General features: G+C 39.8%; 1 protein-coding gene across 1 annotated transcript in view; it reads left to right on the top strand.

Moving 5' to 3' along the window:
• Positions 1-1,244: 1,244 nt before the first annotated feature.
• SACS (sacsin molecular chaperone) overlaps positions 1,245-23,894 on the top strand; it is a 57,979-nt gene continuing 35,329 nt past the window's right edge. Inside the window, exons 1-2 of the mRNA XM_036404158.2 lie at positions 1,245-1,438; positions 17,033-17,571. Coding sequence (XP_036260051.1) covers positions 17,549-17,571 — 23 coding nt within the window. The 5' untranslated portion in view covers positions 1,245-1,438; positions 17,033-17,548. The remainder of the gene's footprint in view (positions 1,439-17,032; positions 17,572-23,894) is intronic.

Raw genomic sequence — 23,894 nt, forward strand, 5'->3', positions numbered from 1 at the left:
CGGCAGAGGTGTAGTAAAGTCCAGGAGTGTCTGAGGAGGAGACCTCTGTCTGTACAAAGCTGAATTAGCACTTTGTGTTTGTTTTTTTCTGCCTCTGCTGACATTACCCTGTACAGCAGCTATTTCTAGACCATCACCTGTGAAGCTCAGGACTGCAGAGGGAAAAGAGAGCTCCAGACTCAGGAAAAATCCCTAATCTCATCCTTTCAGCCAGTCCTGAAGCTCTTGTGAAGTACTGTGTTAGTCCAGCATTTTAAATGAAGACTGACAGGTTGGAATGATGTGTTTCTGGCAGTAGGCTACTGGATCTAGGGGAGGGACAGCATTCTACACTTGCATATGGAATTCAAAGAAACACAACTGGTGAGATTAGAAGGGCTCTCAAAGGGAAGGTTTCTTGGTTTTCCTGGAGGCCAACCTGACAAGTCAACATGAGTGACCAAGGGGAGAGAATGAAAAATCTTAGAAATGCCTCAAATGCTGAGATCTGCTTTATGCAGTTGATAACATGAATAGGAATATGAATGTAAAATTAATAAGGAGATTAGTTTAAAAATGTGGACGTTCTAACAGCTACCTGTGCCAGTTTAAAAAGTGAAACCAAGCTTGGGATGCTACTGGTAGCCCACAGACTTCTGACTTTTGATGTAATCAGCACTGACAAAATTAATTAATTAACATGGTATCCTTAAATTACAAAATTAATTTAAGGATACCATGTTAGCAAAACAGAGGCAAAACAGTAAAGATATTTGCTAAAACTGCTATACAGACAGAAGTTTTAACAGAGAACTTCTTCAAATTGTGAACATTTAAATGTAAACATTCTTTGCCACAGAAGGAGAGTTGAAGAGTGAAATAAATAAGCAGAAAAATTATTATTTCTATTGTATAAGCTGAAAAAATGAAAAAAGTGAAAAAATAAAGCAGCAAAATGTCAAGAAAAATTGGAATTAAACAGAACCAATCACAAAGTTTGATCTGTTACAGGAATCGGTTCAAATACTTGTTACACCTTGAGTTACATCCCTTAAAATGGTATTATTTTGGCCTTCTGTCTTGGTATCCTTCCACATCTGTTTAACTGGTCCATGCCTGGAGCTTGTATTGTGCTCCTGAAACCTGAGGTTAGTCAGGACCATATCTCTTTAAAAAAAGCCCCACACAGACAAAGAAAGAAAAAACCCAGGCTGGGAAGGGGGAGCTAAAGCCTCTGCTGCATTGGGCTGTTTGGATACATCGGCTGCAGCAGTGGTCACGCATCCCTCCGCAGCCTGCTGATTTTGCAAAAGAGGGGGCAAAGGATCATTTTGCAGCCCAGATGCTGCCAAACACAAGCAATCAATGGAAGGAATGGCACAATGAGCAGACAAGCATGTGGAAGCAGCTTATGAAGAAATAGTTAAATGCTGAGCTTTGTCCCAGCTGATGCCGTGATGTAAGTATGAGCTCGACAGCAGATCCTGTGGTCACTGCAGTTGTTTGTGGGAGATGTTTTATTGGTATCCTGATGCTTTTAGCACTTACAGATGGAGAAAGCATTAACTGTAACTCATTTCATCGTGTATTTAAGCAAACAACTGTATTGTCTCTGTCTCTACAGGGTTTTTGAGTGATTCACAGGCTGCAGTGTGTTGGTAGGGTGGGTGAAGAGTAGGACTGTGCACATGAGCTTATGCTCCTTTCCTGATGGCTTATCTGGGCTCTGCTCTATAGATGTGCTGGCAGATTGCTGCAGCACCACCCTCCCTGTGCAGAGGCCTCTTGCTGAATTTCAGCTCTGCCTTCAAGCACAGGGATGCACAATGCATTTTTTCACACTGCCTAGAATTATTTGCTGTACAAACTTACTTCATGCCAAGCACTTTATTTTAATTTTTTTCTCATGTATGCAGTTGAAAGAAAGCTTATGAAATTTCAATGGCTCTGTGTGTTACTATCAGGAGACTAGCTCTTAACATAGCTCTCCCAAAGAGACTTCCAAGTATGATTTATTACTCAAAGGAATGTGCACTTTCCTATCTTTGGACTGTTGCTAGCTAAAGTAGATGTATATATTTTTAAAAATAAGCCTTATTCTTACAGAAATCCAATGTCTTTCTCTTTCCCAAATGATTTGCTGCTTTTTATTTTGCATATGCCCTAATGATCTAGTAATGATCCTGCTTTAGAAACAAGAGAAAAAGCAGGGCTAGGGCAAGTTTACCGCACTGCATTTCTCAGCAATTTTTTTTGTAATCAGACAAAATTTTTTATTGTAGGCAAAACTACACATATCAGCAGAGCTAAAGAAATGCAAGTAGTGAGTATTTCCTTGTTATTTCATGAGAATATTAATTTTGCTTTCATCTAAGTACTGCATAAAGCTGTGGTGATTTGCTTTAAGCCAGAGAATATCATCTATCTATTAGATGTCCTCTGTGGCTGCACCTTGGTGCTTAATGCAGCTCCTGCAGAACCTGCCGGGAGATCTCCCTGCAGCGTCGGTGTCGGGGAGGTGACAGCGGGGTGATGGTGACGAGCAGCCTGTGTGGGCCTGCTCAGGAGGGTGGGCAGCTGTTGCAAGGAAGAGCCTTCTTTTGTGCATCTCTTTTGGGCCCTGGCAGAGCTGCAGCTCCTGATGCTGAGGGCTGCAAGGTAATGCACTTCTGCCCCACCACACTGATCACCTCGGTGGGGATGTAGGAGCTTCCCCTACACCAAGGAAACCAGAGGGAAGTTTTACCATCATTGCTTTGGAAGTTGCCCTCACCTTGTAATCCCAGAGGTATAAGAGCTCCATCAGCTGTCTATTTGCAAAACAACTTCTTATTGCTTGCTATCAGAAACTGAATTATAAGAAGCCAAATTCATCCCTTAATGAGCTTATAGCAAATTACTGTTACCTAGGGAGTGCTCTGGCAGTGATTGTGAATGCTGAGGCTTGGTATTGTCAGTGTTCATTCCTGTCCCTTCCTCCTCTGTGTCAGGATTGTCACCCTCTCAATACCAAACAGTATTTCTGGTTGGAAACAGGATTTCCAAAGATTAAAAAAGTAATCATTTGCAAGAATACAAAAATTTTTAAAACACCCTCAGTCCTACATAGAAAAGTTCTGTTCACTTACTGAAAATGTGCAGGACTATTGGATAAAATAGTTTTACAGGCTGCCTACTGTTGTGTAAAGACAGTGGGAAAAATTCAGCTCCTGTGTACTTCTATTGTTTTCAGCAGAATTACACTGGGGTGAGTTTGGTGCTTCTGGGGCCAACTCAAAAACCTTTTGTTTCTCTGTCCTTCTTTCTTGATTGTTTTCCTGTTTCTTAGATGGGAGTTTTTTATGACCTCCGAGGCAACAGGCACAGATTTATAAAGTATAATACAGAGGACCTAGATTCTCAGGTTTGGACCATATTTTCTTTCTGTTAATGGAAGCACAATGGCTTCCAGAAAAAACCTGATATATCACATTTCTAAAACTAGCCCATGTTCACTGACTTCAAATTTTTGGGGGTCCTTGGATCCTGCTCTCAAAAGCAGAGTTTCTAAAATACTGTATTACTTTTTATGTTAAAATATACAAAAGTGTAGGCTTTGTAAGGCAAAAGAGCACTTTATTGAAGAGTTTAAACAGTGTCTAGTTGCTCAGTATGTATCAACCCCTGGAATAACACATAGAATTGAAAACATGCATGTCATATTTTGAAATATTTGATTTTTTGGAAGATCTAGTCTTTTTTGAAAAAAGTGTTAATTCACTCAGCAATATTTTTTGTTATACACACAATTATTAAGCAATTATTTCTGCCTCAGCTGAGAAATATAACAGCTCATACAATTATTTGGTACAGTAGGTTGGCATTTTTCTTCTAAATGTGTATTTAATGGATATATTTGCACTTTAGAAGTCTTGAGCTAAATCTTTAAATGGGATGATCTAGTTCATTAGCATTTTTTGTCTTCTTTTTGATCAGTTTAGCAGAGGATGGTCATTGTTTGAAACTTTTAGCAAGTTGTTGGTTGTGATAGAGGTACACCAGAGCTGTGAGAAAGGAAGGTTTCACATTGTCTGTGAAGACCTTCATGTGTTCATGTGCAAAAAAATATGTGGCCATGAAGATCAGACTAGAAATAAATGAAGCTTAGTTGTCTTCCCTAAAATTGCCTGTAGAAACTTTCTCCACCCAGGTGAACCCAAAATAAGGCATTATTTCTGATGGGTGATGATAATACTCATGAGAGAATGGGGCAGGTGTTTTGATCTCCTCTGGTGACCTCACAGGCGGGCATGAATGTGCCTCAGGCCCCTCTCAGTGGTGAGGTTTGGTTTCTTTTTTCTTACAGGGAATGTTACAGCTGGCTGCATATACCAATCACCACCTATTTCAGATATGACAGCTGGTGGAAAATAGCAAAGGTCACTCTGGTTTCCCATGAGGGAAACAATGTTAGTGTTTCAATTGCTGTTTGGGATAGAGTTAATTTTCTTCCTGGTAGCTGGCACAGTGCTGTGTTTTGGATTTAGTATGAGAATGATGTTGATAACACACTGATGTAGTTGTTGCTAAGTAGTGCCTGCTCTAAATCAAGGACATTTCAGTTTCCCTTGCTCTGCCAACAAGGAGGTGCACTGGAAGCTGGGAGGCAGCACAAAGCAAGGACAGCTGAGCCAAACTAGCAAAAGGATGGATATTCCATACCACAGAATGTCATGTGCAGTATATAAGCTGGTGGGAGGGGCTGGTTGCTGCTGCCCAGGGATGGGCTGGGCAATTGTCAGCAACTGTGTTGTGCATCACTTGTTTCACTTGGGTTTTGTTTCTGTCTCTCTTTTTGTTGTATTCCTTTGCATGAATATTATTGTTATTATTGTTATTGCTATTGTTATTGCTGTTTAATTACATTTTTTAACCTATTTGCATCTCAACCAATGGGTTTCACCTTCTTTCTGATTCTCCTCCTCATCCCACTGGGGGAAGATGGGTGAGCAAAGCATCTGTGAGGTACCAAATTGCCAGCTGGGATTAAACCACCGCACAATTTTAATTAAATCTTCAGTGAAGCAAAAGGAACAGCTTGTACTTTTTCTCATTTTAGGAAAGGATAATTTACCTATCTCTTTGTTAGTCATATATGATGCAACGTGGAGCTCTGCAGAGGTAACAGCAAAATTATTGTCAGTTTTTAAATGATGTAAACTGAGATCCTGGGGAATGTGATAGTTCCTTCAGAGTGGTCTGATGCTCTTTACAAGAAAACACCAGCTGTTGTCAAATCCTGCCCCATAAAATCATTCACACTAAGAAAGAAATTGCTAATGTCAGATGTCTGGAGACCTGCTGGGAGAGAAGGGGAATTTCAGGATTGTGCCCTCAATCCTTGTGTGTGCTACCTGCATTTTCCCCATGAAATGCCTCCTGTAAACCTTCCCCTTCCTTCTCAAATTTCTCCCTCCATATTATTGTTTGTCTTCATACCAGGACAATTCCTACACAAACCACCACTTCTGACCAGCTCCCATGAGGTTTTTTGTAACAGCAGTGTCCCCAGCCTGCCCCAATGCTATGGCAGCACCTTGCATTTCTCCTACTCTCCAGGCCACAGATGTACTGCTAAATAAGAGGTATGGAACTAAATTCTGCTCACGTCCTTAGCTCTCTGTGCTCAGAGGTGCAGCCAAGCTCCTGCCCGCATGTTCTGAGCCAGGCTTTCTGTCTAGTCTCTCTGTCTCTCCATGTGTAGGAGAGAGAGCAAGATGTGCACTGGAGGATGATTTTTGCACTATAGAGTGATGTAGAGCCTCATTCCGGGTGCCAGCAGTTTTCAGCTCACTACCTTCATGCTCGTATTGGACTGGTGTTGGAAATGCTTCCCTGGATCTTGGCATTGGCTTGTGTTTCCCCACCCTGTGCCAGTCAGGATCTCAGCCTAATGCTGTGGACCCACCACAGTGAAGCAGATTTAAGAGCTGGAGAACTTAAATTGTTTAAATTGATTTCTGGTTTGTTTTGGTTACTCCTGTCAATGGTAAAGACATCTTTTTGACTCATGCTTGTTGTTTGATGTTTATGCAATGTACGTATATGGACACAGAGACATCCCTCAAACAGCAGTAGTCGTGTGGAAAGCTCATCCCTTTGGGACCTACACAATCATATACAATAATCTATTTAGTTGTGTAGGTTAGCAAGCCCTTCCCTACCACAGAAAAATGGATATGAGATTTTTCGTATCTTGTGTGAGAGATCCATAAAGATGGATTTATTGCAGTTTCTCATTAGCTGTGACAAGGATGATGTCAGATAAGTTGTGCATGCCCTGTTTTATAAATAAAAAATGAGAAGGAGCCTGTCGTCTCTTCAGCTAATGGATTAATGTTATAGCTGGATGGAAAAGCCACCAGCTTAATTTGTGGAACATAATGGAGGAACAAAATTGCTTAGACTCCCTTAAGTGTATTTATCCCAGGGCCTCCTGCTTGACCCTTTATCCTGATCTTTGGCATCTCTTTCATGTTGTAAAATCCAAGTAACAATGAAGTCTTACTGTTTTCTTAAAAAATGCCAAAAATAATAGAACAAATTGCACTGGTTTTTTGTCAACCTAAACTCTAAAATATAAAAATCTTCCACATACCCTTTCAGCATGGCTTCATTTATTAATTCTTAGCATAGCAACTGCAATCTAAAGTGTGCTTCTCATTTCTTTCTTTTTATTGTACTGCTTGCAGAGAGAGCTTTGTTGTTATAAGCTCATCATTAATCATAATTTTCACTAATAAGGTGCAGTTTAATCAAGTAGTTCAAAACACTCTGCATACACTCATGAATGCAGCTTTATTTATATATGCAGCACCTGATGTTTAATATAGCTCTCTATGAATAATGTTATAGCTGTTTGATGTATTGAAAAGTCCATGTTCAGACCTTCAGTCATTTTCTTTCAGTATTAGGCCACCTTTTTAGCATTTTTGATTGTGAGGGGGAAGAAAAAAGGGCATTAAAATGTCCCTCTAGAAAGTCCTATGTAGAATTGGGTATGTTGTGAAGCAATGGAAGAGAAGGATGTGGTGTCAAATCATGGGCACAGCAAATCTTGGCAGAGTTTTAAAGAAGTTTTCAACAACAGTTGCTGTCATGAGTGGCACCTGCTACATAAACAGGTGACATTTCAGTGTTTTCCACACTTGGTAGCATCTGTAAATGACTTTGGTAGTCTCAGCTTTTAAAATATTTCCTCTGCACTGTCTTGGTATGCTGTATCAACCCAGATCTGTGTTCATCTCCTTGCTTCTGCAACATTTGGCATTCCTAGCTGAAAGCTTTCACCATAATGTGCCCAGTTTAGAGACAAGCTCCCCCCACTTATCAAGTAGAAATTAATACAGATGGATTCACTGCTTAAAAGCATACTAGTCATAGACAGAAAATGCCATGCCATTTGTCATCAATTGTGGCTGACAAATGACATAAAGAAAAAAACACTTCTGGTCATGTCTGTCAAACCTTGTCCACACTTGTACCAGTAGATAGTGATCATAAAAATACCTTCCTGATTTTTTATTAAGAAATTGGAGGAAATGAAGAGAAAGAGGATTTTTTAAAAATTACCACCAGTAACTAGAAAAAAAAAAAAATATATATAAATATTAGCCATGCAACAAACGCCTCAGAAGTATTTCTGTTGGTCTGAATACCCTTTGCCAGGTATATGAACAGAACTCATCAGAGCTGATCTCATTCTTGTGTCTGTTTCTGACACAGCTCCCTGTCCTTTGCAGCGAAGTTTGGCTGTTTACCATGAGGAATTGTTTTGGAGAAAGACTATAGCCTGCAAAATATTCTCCACTTCTTACTCATGGACCTGGCTCTCTCCTTAACACCAGTCATGGAGACATTCAGGGTTAAGTCTGTGCTAGGAAGTTTGTGTTAAAGCAGTACCATTTTTACACAATGTAACCGTCATTATTTTAGGTCTTTTGACCTAAAACATACCCCTGTTTCTTCAAAGTTCCTGCAAATCTCTCAAGATCACTGGGATAGTGGGCACAGAGGCCTGGGAGAAGGGCTACCCCCTGGACAAATGACCCAGATCTAGTCTGGTTATGACCTTGGGCACAGTGTGTGTCTGATAAGCCAGTTTCTGCACCCAGGTAATGACAGGCACATGTACAAACCTGGGCTGGAGAGCAGAGCAGCAGAGAGGGATCTGGGGTTCATGGTGAGCAGCAGCTCAGTGGGAGTCAGCCCACTGAGCCCAGTGAGCCCTGGCAGACAGGAGGGCAATGGCCATCCCAGGGTGCATCAAACAGCATCACCAACTGGGCAAAAAAGGGAGCATTGATACACTTTTTCCATAGGTCAGGATCAGCCTGATCCAAAGTAATGTTTTGTTTTCTCTCCTCTCTGCATAGGTATGGTCTATTTGTTCAGGTGGCTGTGATGTCTCTGTAGGTTCTGAATTATGTGATTCCTTCTAATAGTTGCAGATTAAGGGCCTTTATGCTAGATTTGGTACTACAGTGCTACCTGTATCAAACAAACAGTTGTTGCAAAATATTTTGCTCCCTGGCCTAAGTCAGAGAGTCCTGTGGAAAGTCTGGGTGCAAGGCAAAACTGATGTGATTTGCTCTTCTACCTTGAGCTGAACAGTCTTGTGGTACGCTCAGGTGCAAGGAAACAGAACAAAACCACCAACATCAACATTGAAATTCTCTGCCAGTTGACTGAACAATAGTGAGTTTCTGTTTCAGGAGAGCACATTAAGGTGTTTTGTCCTTAATGTATCTATTAATATTTGGTTTATAGCCTACATTTAGCAGATCTGGGATGCATGACTGCACCACTCACAATGCACAGAGGATCTGTAACTGCCCAGAACTCTTTTTCCCATTATAAAGTACTAATCTCTGATTCATTAAAAATATTTCCTACAAAAACGGCAATTTCAGAAATGATCGAATTACTTCCAATTAGAGTAAATTAACTTTAATTCCTACCTCAGTTAGGGAATTTCAGTTTCTGCACCTTTTTTCCTACTAGCCATATCATCTTGGTTGCCATGTTGAATGCTAAAAATATCAGGGAATGCTACTTGCTTTTGCTACCTTGCTCTATACTAGTTTGAGAATGAGGTTGTCTAAGTAAAAAGGCCATATCTCAGATTGTACCCAGATATATTTGAAAGCTATTGCAGGGTAGGAGATGCCTTGTTCAGTGATCAAGTGCACTGCACACAGCCTGCAGTCCAAAACTGCAGTCCTTATAAGATGAATCAGAGCTCAGTTTTGTCAGAGGTATTTCTGTCAGCAATACACATTTGTCTCACCTGGAGATCCCTCCAACTGGGGCTGTCTACATATCTCATCCCTCCCGAAGGACAGACTGACTTGGCAGGCTCATGATGTCATCAAGATTACCTCATCATAAGCTTTCCAGTAACCCAATGTAAAGAAAGGTTCTTCACAAGAATAATTGAGGCCAGGAGAAGTATTAGGAGAAGATTTGCCTTCATAAATGCTCCCTTGAGAATTGTTAATATTTTCCCCTCCATGAAAGTATTGGGAATATACTGTAACTGTAGACACGAAATTCTCTCATAAGGCTTTTGTCAGCCAAATGCAGATTTCTGAGTTGTAGTCTAAGAATTTCCATCTAAGTCAAACTTTAACAAATGAGATACTGCAAAACACATTTATACAATCTATCAATAAATCAATCAATCACATTTATGTATATCTGATATAGGTTAGTGGTTTTGTGGCTTTTTAGTATCTTTGTGACTATCAATCTTTCCTGAATTCAAATAACTGTAAACAAAAGGAGGAACTTCCATATAATAATAGATATTCATTTGGTGAAAGCAAAAAGAAAAAAAAACAACACCAAAACCCCCCAAAAACAAAACAAAACAAAACAAACCACAACAAAAAACTCCCCCTCACAACCCTGATACCAAACTGTCCTTAGAAGACAGAATATCCAACTAAAACCACAACTACTCTTATCATCAGGCATATTTACTTCCTGGCCATCTGTGCTGCAAAGTGACCGCAGGGGAAGATGCTAGGCCAGAGAAAGCAGTGATGCCACCTATCATACTGATGGCATTCAGGGAACAGTAATGCCTAAGTCAAACTTCAAATAATTTTTTTCATTGAAGATAATTTTTTTCAAGATCTGAACCCTTCTATCTTTCATTGAAATGTTGAAGTTAGATCAGTAACAATGTTTGGACATAGCCAAACCCTTCACTTAAGGGTAAAAACAAAAATAATTTTAGACACAATGTGTGAAAGGATAACTTTCCATATATGTGGATTACTTGTTATAATTACTTGGAGTTTGATTTATTTAGTAAGTAATAACATTTCCCAAGTGTATTTTTTTCTGCTTTAAACACTTGAATGTAAACAAAGAGTTATTTGTGTACATCTAAACTAAGTAAATCAAGTATTCTTATTTGGTATAGTTCAGTATACATAAGCCTGAACTGCCTGTTAGCTTACAGTGCAGGAGGCAATGCACAAGGAATTTGGATACCAAGATTAGGTATTCAGCATTTAGGGCATAACTGACCTTATAGTATATAACTATTCTAAGTTCATCTTTGGAATAAGTTCAGTTATTGTTTCAATTTACGTGCTTATCTGCAAAGTGTACTTCAGATGCACTCTGAAGTACATATAACTTGTATCTGTTATAATGGTTTTTTGTGTACAGCACAGTACAGTGCCCTTAAGCAACCAAGAAGGGTGTTTGGTTTTCCTGATATTTCAGCCACTAGTAATGTCACAAAACAATAATTAAGGTGTGAATTTTCCAGGTTACTTTTGAAGAAACGTGCTTGAAGGAGATTTATTTTAGCTAAATAAAAAAAAATCTAAATTAAAAAAAAAAAGAGACAAGGAAATCTGCAAAAGTACTCAGTTCCTTTCCTTCTTATGGAATTGTATTTTCAGAGCACTTGATCAACTACTTTTCCTTCCAGCTCTATATCATTTACAGAGACTGAGTTCAACAAAAACTATATAATTATTCTGAATTTTTAGTATTTTCAGTATAAGGGCTCAGTTCCTATCTTGTCCTTCAATTGGTTTCTCATCAGAGATTTGTGAGACTGACACCCTGCTGTTGGAAAATTCATAAATTCTTGCACTGGCCAGTTTGGACAGAACAGTGTGTTGCCATGGTGGTTGGTTCAGACAATAGAAATTAGTGTTCAGCTCAGACTTAGTGTCTTTAGAGCAAGAAAAGCTTATCTAGTAAGCTGTGTATCTCTAAAGGGATCATATTCTGCAGTCAAGTCATAATTCATACGCTATTTTTTCCTCGGCCTAATAGCCCATTGTTTATATCTTTGTGACTGCAGTGCTCTTTAGGCTTCTGTATTATGGTTCATGGGCAGTGTCAGTTTCCCATTTCATTGGAAAGCCCATTAAAAGATTCAGAACCAAAATAAGCCAAAATAGTTCTCCTTCTGCTTGTCCTTTTTTATGGCATTCATTTCAGAGAAAAGGTCTTAAAATCCCCACATTTCTGGAAAACAGCAGTGAGGTCTTAACCACATGGCTCTTTCTTCTAGTTTTGTAGGTTTTTTAAAACTTTTCCTTCAGCTGCTATGCATTGTTGAGAAATCACTTTGAGATATTGTCATTTGGTATCTGAGTTTACTTCATCAGAATTTGATGAAAGCATTCTTTATGCATAATTCAACCACATAGTCCCAGATGGTTACTGTGAGGTCATTTGAATACCATAGAATCAAACTTATTATTACTATTCCAAGTAATTTTTAGAATTTTCCTGATGTTGCATGTAATCATACTTCTTGAGTCACCTTTTCCATAGGTGAAGTATGGTAGGTCTTGTGTTAAGCACATTTACATTTTAAGAATTGTGTTGTTTTTGTTCCTGTAAGAAAGAAACAGATAAAGTTGGTACGAGACCTATTTTTTGTTTCAGTTAATTTGTTTTTTCAAGTCTGACACAAATTTCCTCAACTCCATGGCTTAAGATAATGGTCAGCTGATGTATTCGTGCAGCATTGAGCTGTGAAGAGATACTGGATTAATCTTGAGAACAACAGGGCTGTCAGCTCTGCTTGCTGCAGTGCCGGATTGCTAGCACCAGGCTGCTTCTGGTTTTGGAGCTAGTGGCTACTCTGTTTGCTCAGGCAACTCTGAAATCTTTTCCAGTATATTCTACAAATGCATCCACACCAGAACTACTACTTACCTTTGTGCCTTCATTGATTGCTGTTGGAGGCTGTCTTCTTTCCTTTAATAGTAAAGAAGTTTTCACAAAGAATACATTTCAGTGATGGTCAGATGACTGCCATGCTGGCAAGGAGAAGGACAGGGCCTTCACTCATCTTGAGGGAACTACAAAACCTTGCTGTAGATCATGGGAACACAGAATGTTCTGGGTTGGAAGAGACCTTTAAGATCATCCATTTCCAACCTCTGGCCATGGTCAGGGACACCTTCCACTAGACTAAGTTGCTCAAGGCCCCATCCAATTTTGCCTTGAAGGCATCCAGAGATGGAGCATCCACAGTTTCTGTGCCTCACCACCCTCACAGTAAAGAAATCTCTTCAGAGGTTCTTATCTACAGCTACTCTTCCGTTTGAATCTATTCTCTCTTGTCCTGTCTCTACAGGCTCTTGTAAAAGCCCCTCTCCACATTTCTTGTAGGCTTCCTTTAGGCCACAATTAGGACACCATGAAGCCTTCCCTTTTCCAGGCTGAACAATTCCAATTCTCTCAGCCTTTCTTTGTAGGGAGGTGCACCATCCCTCTAATAATCTTGATGGTCTCCACTGTATTCACTCCAACAGATTCATGTCCTCCCTGTGCTGGTGCCCCAGAGCTGGTGCAGCCCTGCAGGTGGGCTCTGAGCAGAGCAGAGGGGCAGAATCCCCTCCCTGGCCCTGCTGCCCACCATTGGATGCAGCCCAGGACACGTTTGGCTCTCTGGGCTGTGGGAGCACACTGACAGCTCATGGCCATCCTAAGAAGAATAACTGGTGCTGGTCCTAAGAGGAATAACTGCTTCCTCTTCTTGGCCTTGGAAAGGGTAGGTACTAGTAATACTTGCTTCAAAAACTGACTGCAGCATCTGTCCTGATTTTCATCTGTTAAATATTTTTATCCTTGTATGTATGTTTGTGGTGTCTCATCAAAAAGCAACAATGCCTACTGTGCAAATGCATCGAATTCATCACACTCTAGAAAAAGGATCACTGTTACAGCTGCAAGCACTCTCTTCTCTATATAAAAATCAACAAGGGCACAGCATTTTTATTGATTTTAATATGAATAGCATTCATGATATAGAATTTGTAGCATTAATATTATCAACTCTATAATTATTATTAAAGTATTGGCATTTTGGAACACTTTCAGTATATTTTTAATCTTAAAATTCTATGTGATAAAGCATGAAAGCTCCCGTAATTCACAACAATATAAATGCAGAGCCATATATTTTGCTGATGGCATTGATTCCTATCTGCTGATGCTGTGGACTACTCATTGCAGTTGAAGTTGTTACACCAAAATGTCTAGACAATTAACATACTAAGGGCATATCTACTTTATTTCCAGCTTTTATAGCTTGCTGTCACATTATTGTATTTCACTGTATCAGGTCTGTCTCAAATTTCTGCTGAACAGGTATCTCTGAGAAGCAAGTCTTTACATTTGTGTGGTACCTGCAGTTGTGTGATGGTCCTGAATTTGATAGAAATTCATTTTGAACTCAGCTAGTAAAAGTTGTGTGTTGACAGGAACAATTTGTGCTTTTAGACTGTCTGAAACATAAATTAAGCATTAGCTGCTGCAGTATTTTGTCCACAAATTTCCTACTCAAAACTTTGGATGGTGTTCAGTAATTCTGATGGTTCTGTATTTTTTTCCTATGCTGCTGGATGGACTTAAGAATTTTGATTTAGGCATTATCAATGTCGAAAGAAACTCAGTGTATTTCATTTAGACTGATCCTAATATTAATTAGGATGGAAGAGGAGTGAATAGATAGATAGTCAGACAACCACAAATGTTTTTTAAAACAAAAATTTCTGTAGCAGAATATATATATATATACACATATCCACCTGGTTTGGAGGCAAAATTAGGTATTTGTGTAGCTATACCTGTGGTTCCTACCTACAACTAATCACAGGCATCCACAAAGTTGAAGATTTTTTTGCACTTTGACTGCTAAACCTCCTCCCCCAAAATTCAATTAAAGACACATAAAATCCTCCAGCAAGGGTGTTTTATCCTAAAAGGTAATAAATTTCACAGCAGAAATTTGGCATAGGTATTGATTGTAACTGGCTTTTTTCTCCTCCAGGAGAGATTTATGGTTGGCTATAGCAATAAATTCAATTAGAGACTGTTCTCAGATGCTGCAGCTCAGTATCATATAAAAGTATAAGGTAACCTGTATGACCAGCTCAGGCACTGGGGAAGTGTAAGGTCAGTAAGTTAAGTGTACCAGGATAAATCTGTATCTGGTATCTGCCAGCCAAGTTGGCTGTCTTTCTTTCCATGGGAGACAACATGGACATGACTGTGTTGAAATCTTTCTAGGATTGTAATGTGATCTGGTACCAAACTTTTGGTCACATCTATGCTGGCAAGACCAAGCACCTTCGAGGACTACTGGAATTATTTGCTGGTGTAGAGATGTCAGTTCACACTGTGCTAGAATGTGCTTTTCTGCTAAGCAAAGTATTTATTGTATCAATAATTTTAGGCTGTTTTTAGGTAATTTGGACTTCTCAATTTTCTGAACAAGTTGTCATTGTCAAAAATCTTAGAAGATATATTTGTTTTCCAAGCATGTGTCAGTACCAAGAAAAGTAACATATCAAGGGGGCAACATAATAAAGGACAATCTTTGAGAGACCAAGTCTAGAAATAGAATGGAGTCTGAGAAAGTGTGTCACTCACTAATTATGGAGAGGCTGTCTCCTAAAGTCATAATTAGCTTTCTATTACTTTCTATTATAACGTATTTTTCCTTTATCGTTCCTCAAGGCAATTGAAGCTGCTCAAATAACTTGAAATACTTTTCATGTGTGATTTTTTTCTAATGACATTTTAGAGGAACTGGTATAAGCTATCCTTATCTTCTATAGGTACACACACAGTGCTTGGGTCTCTTGAGCCTGGCTTTCCACTGCAGCCAAAAAGCTTCCCTTAGTGCTCCCCTCCAACTGCAACCCATTATGCAGCTGGGCTGCAATCCTTTTGCTCTCTTTGAAATCATTCACATCTGAGAAAATGGGGCTGGATTTGCAAGGCTCTTTGCTTCTGTCTTTATTATTTAAGTATAACTTAAGGGTAGACTTTTCTTTTGTTTATAAGGTAGATATTCATCTCAGCATCCACAGAAAGAAAAATTTATATTGAGGCAACTTAAAAACATTATGTTAACTTAAATTCTTCATAATGCTTATCACAGTAAATATGCATTCAGGAGTCATACATTTCAACATTTTTTTTAATGAGTAGGTAAAATCCTTAAGTATTTAAAAAAACCCCAGTATCTAAGCCACAGATTCTACTTCCCTTTCTTTCACACAATTTGTATTTCAGTATCATGCTTACGTCTAATTAATATTTTGCAATTTAGCCACAGTTGGTTTTCTTTCTGGGTCAGGAAGGAATGTCTGTGCATTGCTGTTTGAAGGGGGACATAGGCAACTGCAACACTATCAGAGGCTCAGAGAAGGATTTACATTTGCACAGATGCACAACAATAATTGAACACCATTGTCAGGACTCCCAGCACTCTAAAACTCATCTTCCTTGGGTAATAACTTAATAGTGAAGTATGTTGTTTTCTGCAGCTTGACAGCACACACCTTGCCTCACTTGTACACTGTTCTGGTGCTACAGAAATTTGGTGGAAATAGTTCCCAAAGGTAGCATAGGGTAGATGCTGACCAATATAGCTTGGGACTGGGGATTAGCTGGGAAGAGTTTGAATCCTCCCAGTGGAAAGTCAGTGCAAACTAGTTAACCTCTTGCCCTAGCTGCAAGCCATTTGAATAGAGGGGAAAAATCCTTCTCCATGAAAGCTCTGCCCAGCCTGTTACTTTCCTTGATGGCATAGTTTTGCATCCAGACTGTAATATCTAGTGTAGAGGAATGTATATCCTAGAACAGTTGCCAGCTTTACTGGTTTTGGCTGGGATAGAGTTAATTTTCTTCCTAGTAGCTGGTACAGCATTGTGGTTTTGAATTTAGTATGAGAATAATGTTGATAACTTGCTGATGTTGCTTGTTGCTGCTTACTCTAAATCAAGGTTTTTCAGTTTTCTGTGCTTTGACAGCAAGGAGTGGCACAAGAAACTGGGAGGGAACAGAGCCAGGGCAGCTAAGCCCAAAGGGGCTGAAGGAATGTTCTAGACCATAGAATGTCAGGCTGACTGTATAAACTGGGATGTACTGGCCATGAGGGATGGATCTCTGCTCAGGGATGGGCTGGGCATTGATCAGTGCATGGTAAGCAATTGTTTCGTGCATCACTTTTCTTTCTCGGATATTATTTCTGGCTCTCTTTTTGTTGTATTTCTTTGCATTGCCATTACTTCACTCTTATTAAATATTAATATTAATGATAGTATTTTCACTTATTAAGCTGTTCTTATCTCAACCCACAGATTTTACCTTTTTCCCTGGTTCTGCTCCCCATCCCACTGGGAGAGAGTGAGCAGCTGCTGGGTGCTTAGTTGCCAGCTGGCATTAAGCCATGACACCCATTCAGTCCAGCATGCTTGCAGCTCTACGTGTTTGTCACCGAGCTGACTGCATGGTATTAAACTGGAGGAGAAGCAGGAAACCTCACTGCTCTGTGTCAGCTCTCCCTCCGTGTGCCTACAAGCAATGCATGAGGCAGTTTATAATTAGTATCATGACTCACTCCATACTGGTAACTGCAATTATGCCCTCAAAGGAAATGGCTTTTTCATACCCTTCAGCTCAACTCTTTCTGCATGAATGACCCTCCCCTTTTCCCTTGTGTTCCTTCTTCCAGAACTCCTGACCTGATGTTAAGAAGTATCTTCTAGCAGGTGGGATGAAGAAGACATGTCAGACTTTGGGCTTCACTGATACACTTCCAATTGTGCCTGCTTCCAGAAAAAAAAGAATACAGCAGAAACATCAGCTTCCAGAATTCCATGCCTTTTCTAGAAGATAAATAGAAATCAATAGCACAAGAATATAGCCTGAATTCAGGCTAAATTAGAGAAACTGAACAAGACCTCCTTGCTTTCTGGGATCTGTTCTTGATTATAAGAGAATGAACTTCTGTGAACAAATAAGCAAGTGGCTTTAAAAGAAAACTGGAGAAGTAGCAAACGGTGATGCACAGAGACATCTTGGGCAGAAAAGGGATGGAGTGAATACTGAATTGACTTTCACATGCTTGGGCTTTCTGGTGTCCACTGAAGAGATGATAAGCAAAAAGGATTAAAAAATAACTTTCTAATTTATAAATCCAATATCTGCTTCATGTTCCTATCAAGAAGATATCAAAGAAAAAGAGACAATGGAGATCAAGGATAAGAACAGGTAAAAAAACACCAACCAAGCAAAAAAAATTTACTGCTAGGCTGGCATATTCTTGCTCAAACATCCATGGTCAGTAATTTAAAGAAGTCTAAAACTTGGCTAGTGTTTGTATAAAATTGCTATTTTTAAAGGTGAAATTATTTTCTTAAATTACAAAATATTCTATAGGTGCCAGGTTCTGCTGCATTTGCTTATGAATCGTCTCCATGAAATTAATGAGAACTGCTTGAAAAAACTCCTGTGTTTAAAGCGTTCATAGTCTAACTTTCAATTTACAGTCTCCATTCACTATAGCACTTTTTGTAAACAAGTGAAAGTTTCCTTCCTGTGCTTGCCTAACTCAGAATTCAACAGATTGTTTCACTGGGATGAATGTATATTCTTGCCAACACCTAAAATTCAAAGCAAATTCTTTGTGCCAACATGTCTACGGAAAGTTAATAAGTGTTTACTTGTTGTAAACACTTACAAAACATAAAGTTGTAATTAGAAATGTTCTTATTTCAGTGGCCCTGCAGGAAGAAGACAGCTTTCACCCTCAGCCTTGCAATCTGCAGAATCCCCCTTGATGTTCTTTGATGTTTAGCCTCTGTTTTTTCCTGTGTGTGGAGGAAAGAAGGTGGGCTTTGCATTGTGTTAGACAGTGGTTGTTAGCAATAGCTGACTACTCTTTCAGGATCTGTTCCACTGGCTCCCTGGGTAATTCTGTGAAAACTCATGGAAGTTATATATGTCCATTGCCATACTGTGGGATAGAAAATCTGGGGCTTTGAATCTCTCTTTTTTTGCAGGTTAGTTAACTAGGCCCTTCTAATGCAAATCTTATACATCTGGGCATCTCTGAGGATTTTTTCACTTCTCTGTGTTTACCCAGAAGAGGATGACCTGTGTGCTCTCTTCCCCTTTTCCTCCCTTCCTCTTATTAGCCTTACATGTGGCTCATGTTTCTTCTTCTGTGCCACTTGTCCTTCTGTTTCCTGAAGCATAAATTGTAGCTTGTATTTCTCTATGGAATTGTGTTATGAGTGAGACAGAACTGATACAGAGGTGGAAAAGAGCTATGATTATCTGGAAGGATATTGCTGGATATCATCCACTATCTGATGAAGAGATATTTGTAGAAGTGCTCAAAGTTGTGGTTTTTCACAATTATTAAAACTACTTGTCTTGTATTTCCTTCTACTTTGTATTCTAGTTTTCTCTAAATACAAAGGACTCTGTTCGCTGATGCCTAGAAAATGTTATGAAACTTTGAAGTATTATTAGATGTAATATTCAGCAAAAATAGAGATCAATAAATACTACTTAAAATGTTTAATACATGTGTAATCTGGACCATTTTAGTTAATGAGTTGATTTTCCTTAATGGAAAGATAGTTGCTTCATTAACTCTGAAATTAAAATAGGAAAAATGTTTTAAGGTAGTATGGAAAAACCCCAGCTTTGATAACCTGATGAATCTGTGTCCTCAACGGAGGAAAAAACTCTAGGCCTGCATTAATGAAGGTGTTTAGGAGCCTACATTAGGTCCTGAAATCAATTTGCAAATTTAGGCTCTGCTCTTTTGATGTTTCAAGGTTAAAGTGGATGTTCTAAATCTGGCCCTTTTATTGGCACCAAAGGCCAAAAGAAAATACCACCAGTAATTTAACATATTGCTTATTAAAAATTGTATGCCAACAGCAGCTCTTGCAATACTGCACTCCCTCCTATTGCAATCCCTGAAGAGTAATTGAGGAGTCTATTTTTATAATTTGGTATAATCTTTTGCGTAATTTGAAATGTCAAACATTTTGTACTGGTATTTTGTTATTTGTACCATCTGGAATTGAAAACTCTGCGATTCTCAGCAATTCAAATTTGTGGAGTAATGGTTACTGCTCTATAGTTGAGTTGTCTCCTCAAGGACTTAGCTTAAAGTAGTATTTTCTTAAGGGTGGATCAAAGAGGAAATTTTACTTCAGCATTTGAGATTTTGAAATCTTGTAATTTATTTTTGCCTTCTTGCTTTGCTCCTTATTTGCAAAGAAAAAACTGAAACAACTTTTATAGGTTTTTAAACTATTTTCCATTAGAATTTGCTTAGTGCCATCAAGGAACTCACTTGTACATTAAAGCAAATCCCAGAGAGATCAAAATCATTAGATGAAAATAAATATCTGTTCCTGGTCTCTGTGCCCTTAAAGGTTTTGCTCATTTCTAGTACTATTCAAAAAATCCCGTTCTGTTGATATTTGACTTTTATAAACATGTCAGCTTGAAGAAGGAATAATACTTCAGTTCTTCAATGTTTGACTAAGCTATGATCCTGTAGATATTTTGCTTAGAAATTACTAATAATGGTTTCACATGAGGGGTGCAAAGTAGGAGTATTTCTGTAAACTCACTGCACCAATCTAAAATAAATAGTTTCATCAAAATATCCAATTTGTGTAACAGATCTGAGGAAAAATGAGACATTTGTTTGAATCAAACACTTCACATGCCATAGGTTGGGGGTTTTTTTTAGCCATTTGTACTAGATAGAATTCTAGCAAGAGAAAGATTAGATGTTTTCTGTTAGTGGAGCAATTCAAATGAAACAGAAACTGTATACAGTAAGGGCTGGCTTGCCAATGACTAGCACATGTGTCATCAACAAAGGGTAGGCTTATTTTCAAACTTCTTGAAAAGAAGTTGCATTAGTAAAGCAAGGGCATAGCAAGCTCCTGGCAGTGACTATGGACCAATGCAATCTGTAATCTCTGACTGCTGGGAAATACATACAGTGCAATGTTTAAAGCATCTGTTGGTAACACTTAAAGCATTAATTTAAGAATGAAGGTCAGTGATTGTTGTGTCAAAGGAAGCTTTGCTGTAAGTTTGGTGTGCACTGTCTCAAACCCAGATGAAGTTGTTGAGTCACTGCTCCTTGCCTGCCAGCACTGCAGAATGTTACTTGCTCTGCTGGAAGCTGCTGTGCTGCAGCGGTTTTCCTCTGGCAGGAGTGACCTAGTCATGTCTGTTTCTTATCACGCCATACACCCCTTTGTAGACTCCATTCCATCTTTCTAATCACACTGGCAGGATGGAAGGGACTTGGCATCCATATTTTTTCTGGTACTGCAGTCTTATTTTAAATAATTGGAAATATAAGGCGGTTCTGCAATGCAGAATTTTCTGTCTTCAAGGAAATGTTACTGTGAAAATAGCTTTCATTTTATAAAAATAATTTAATGTTGCAGAGACTGTTAATTTTTTTAATGTTTTTTATTGCATGTCCCTTCTTGTATGGCTTATATGACTTCATTCTGAAACAATTAGAATTTATTTATAGCCACAGGAGAATTTTCCATATGTATTTTTAAATCTAAGTGCTGTTCTCCTTGGAAAAGTAGTTATAAAATTGTTAGTATAGGAAATTCTCTATATAATATTTTAAAACTCTCAAATCAGACCCCAGCCTTTTATATATATATATTTTTAATTACCATGGGTAGTCAAAAAATTCCTTGCTGTTAAAGTCAAATGGTTTTTTTAACATTGTCATGTGAAATAATTTTTAGTAGTTTTGCATAACAAATTTGTACATGATACCTTGAAATTTTCTAGGATTACCCAGCTTCCAAGTTCTCTTTCCAAATGGATGAGATTTTAAAATTTATTTTTGATGTTGTTGTTGTTGCAAAAATCTGCAAGTTTGAATATCTACTCTTTTATTTTTTTTAGTCAGTCACTGTGATTTCTGTCTCATCATTTTCTAGAATATTTTTATTTAGACATGAAGTAAAAGTAAGGGGATTAGATTTTTGAGAACAGGCATGGCTAAATTCCAATAGCTCAAGAGTGCAACTCCTTTGTCCAGAACCTTGAAAGGTTCCATTTCTGTATTACCAGTTCTTCCCAATTCTTCCCTTCTACTAAAGAGTTACATAGAGTTACTAAGAGTCTGCGGTACTCAAAGTGTTTTTCCTCTAATATTAATGTTAAATCATCACAGGACCTAATTTGTGAGTATTGTCATGTGATGTGGCATAGGTTGGGGAACTTCGGCCTGGCACTGATAGCAGGATGGCCCATGGCCCTGCATGTGTCCCACCACTTGAGAAGTTTCACTAGGAGACATGGCTGTTACTTGAGATAGCTTTGTTCCTCTCCAGGGGCCCATTCAAACACTTGTGCATGCTTCATAAGATGCTAAATCGCTCCCGTGATCCCTAGAAAAGAAGAACTAGATTTTGCCAATGCGGCTTGGTCGTTCACTAGTGTCTGGAAAGTATTTTAGTAGCTAATACGGATGGAACTGCATTGGGTATCAACTCCTTCCATTTTGCCCAGTCACCCTCATTTGTGTCCCTTCTGCAGGTATTAAGACACAAAAAGACAAACATTAGGAGATTAGAAAGCAGCCTTCTCATTCTTTTGGACATAGTAGGAAAAATTCTGTTATGAAGAACCCTGAAGAGGATGTAACAAAATGGGAAGTTAAAAGGACAAAACAATAGAAAAATGAATAAAAAATGATAGAAAAATGAACGAAGTCCTAAACCAAAGCAAGTAGAGACATCTCCTTTATGTTGAAATAGTTTTTGTATTATTTCTGGTGAAAGCATGATCAGATCAACATTATTTCCAACAGTTCCTTATGATCCTGTAGAATTCAATATACAAATATTGCTGATGAATAAAATCAGTTGTAGCCCTGGTAATCTGGTTGTAGCACTTGTACCTAACTACTTAGATACCATGTAGGATCCGGATCCACCTCATCTTCGCAGTTTTTTTAGCCTTATATCAATTTTAGTGGGCTTATTTTTTTGTCTTAGCTTGATACACTTTCTGCAAAGGTTCGCTATGTCTTTTTCCGCCTTCCATAGAAACTCTGTTGCCTTTGGCTGTCACGCATCAGTTTTAGCTCCCTGTCACTGAGTAAGGTCTTAAATGTTTCTAGTTTGGTCATGATTGGAATTGAGGACCTGTTGGAATGAAGTGGGACTGTTGGCTGGAGGTCTGTAGTCCATATTTTTGCTCAAAGCAGGAGGATCAGTATTGGTTCAGGTCAATCATGTACCTCTAGACAGCTCCTTTCCTAGTGACAGGATTTTTCCTGCTGTTTCACACGAACCTCCCAAGCTAGTTTGTTGCCATTGCCCCTTGTTAGTCTTGCACTACTAAGAAGAGCTCAGCTCCATGGCCTTTGAAACTGCCCTTCAGGTCTGTGTAGGATGTTACTATGCTGCACCCTATAGTCTCCTCATCCTCAGACTAAACAGCCCAACTCCCCTCATATACTCCTTGTAGGTCATGTGCTTTGGGCCCCTGACCATGTCAGTAATCCTCTGCTGGGGAACAAAGCAAGCCCAAAACACCACTATGTTCTGGTCACAGTACCTTCATCTGCACTGAGTAGACTTTCCTTGATCTGGAAAGCCTGGTATCCCTGGTATCCCCAGGTCCTTTGAAGCAGGGCTGCTGTCCAGCCCCTCACTGATGCACAGCTCATGGTCCCGGACGCAGAACTTTGTACAGGATGAACAGTGGCCTTTCTGCAGGCCCCCTCCAGAAGGTTCTCCAAGTGCGCCCTCAATTCATCAGGATCACAGGCAGGCTAAGGCTCATTCTTTCAGGAGCAAGAGCACTTTCCTTAAGTCTTGAATGGTATGAAGACTTAGCATACACCCTTTTGAGATAGGGCAGGATGTCTGACCTTTGCCAGGCTCTCTGACAGAGAGCAGAAAAGGCATGTTTCCTTCTGTGTTTTGCCTCCTTGAGAAAGAATGAAGTTTATCAGCAGTAACTATGTGTGCTCCATACGGTGGTACCTGAATGCTGTGAATTACGTGAAACACCAGCGCGCCTCCCTGCCGAAGGAGGACTGCGCCTGCGGTACCATCTCTAGATCTCACCCTCAGGCATAGCTCACGCTATACATGCGAAGCTGCAGCCTCTGCCTCGCCCCGGGCGACCGGGCTCTCCCTCCCGAGGGCCCTGGGGACACCGGACCGCGGGGAGCCGGGAAACGCCTCCGTGTGCCGAGGCTGAGGCACCGCCCGGGCCCCGCCGCACCTCCGCAGCCTCGACCGGCGCTCTTAGGGCGGCACTTGCCCCGCTCCCGCCTCCTCCTCCGCCTCCTCCGCGGCGCGGGCCTCCGGGCGGCGCGGCCCCACCCCTTCCCCGTGCGGGGAGCGCCGCCGGCGGGGCGAGTAGCGGTCCTTTGTGTGGGCCGGCATCGGCGGCGGGATGTGAGTGCGGGCCGGGCCGGGCCGGCCTGGGCGGGGAGGGGAGCCTGCAGGATCGACTTCGCCGCTTCCCCTCGGAGAGCGGGACAAGCGCCCGCTCGCCCA

Source organism: Molothrus ater, chromosome 2 (assembly GCF_012460135.2).
Source record: "Molothrus ater isolate BHLD 08-10-18 breed brown headed cowbird chromosome 2, BPBGC_Mater_1.1, whole genome shotgun sequence".
In the NCBI taxonomy this organism is placed as follows: Eukaryota; Metazoa; Chordata; class Aves; order Passeriformes; family Icteridae; genus Molothrus; species Molothrus ater.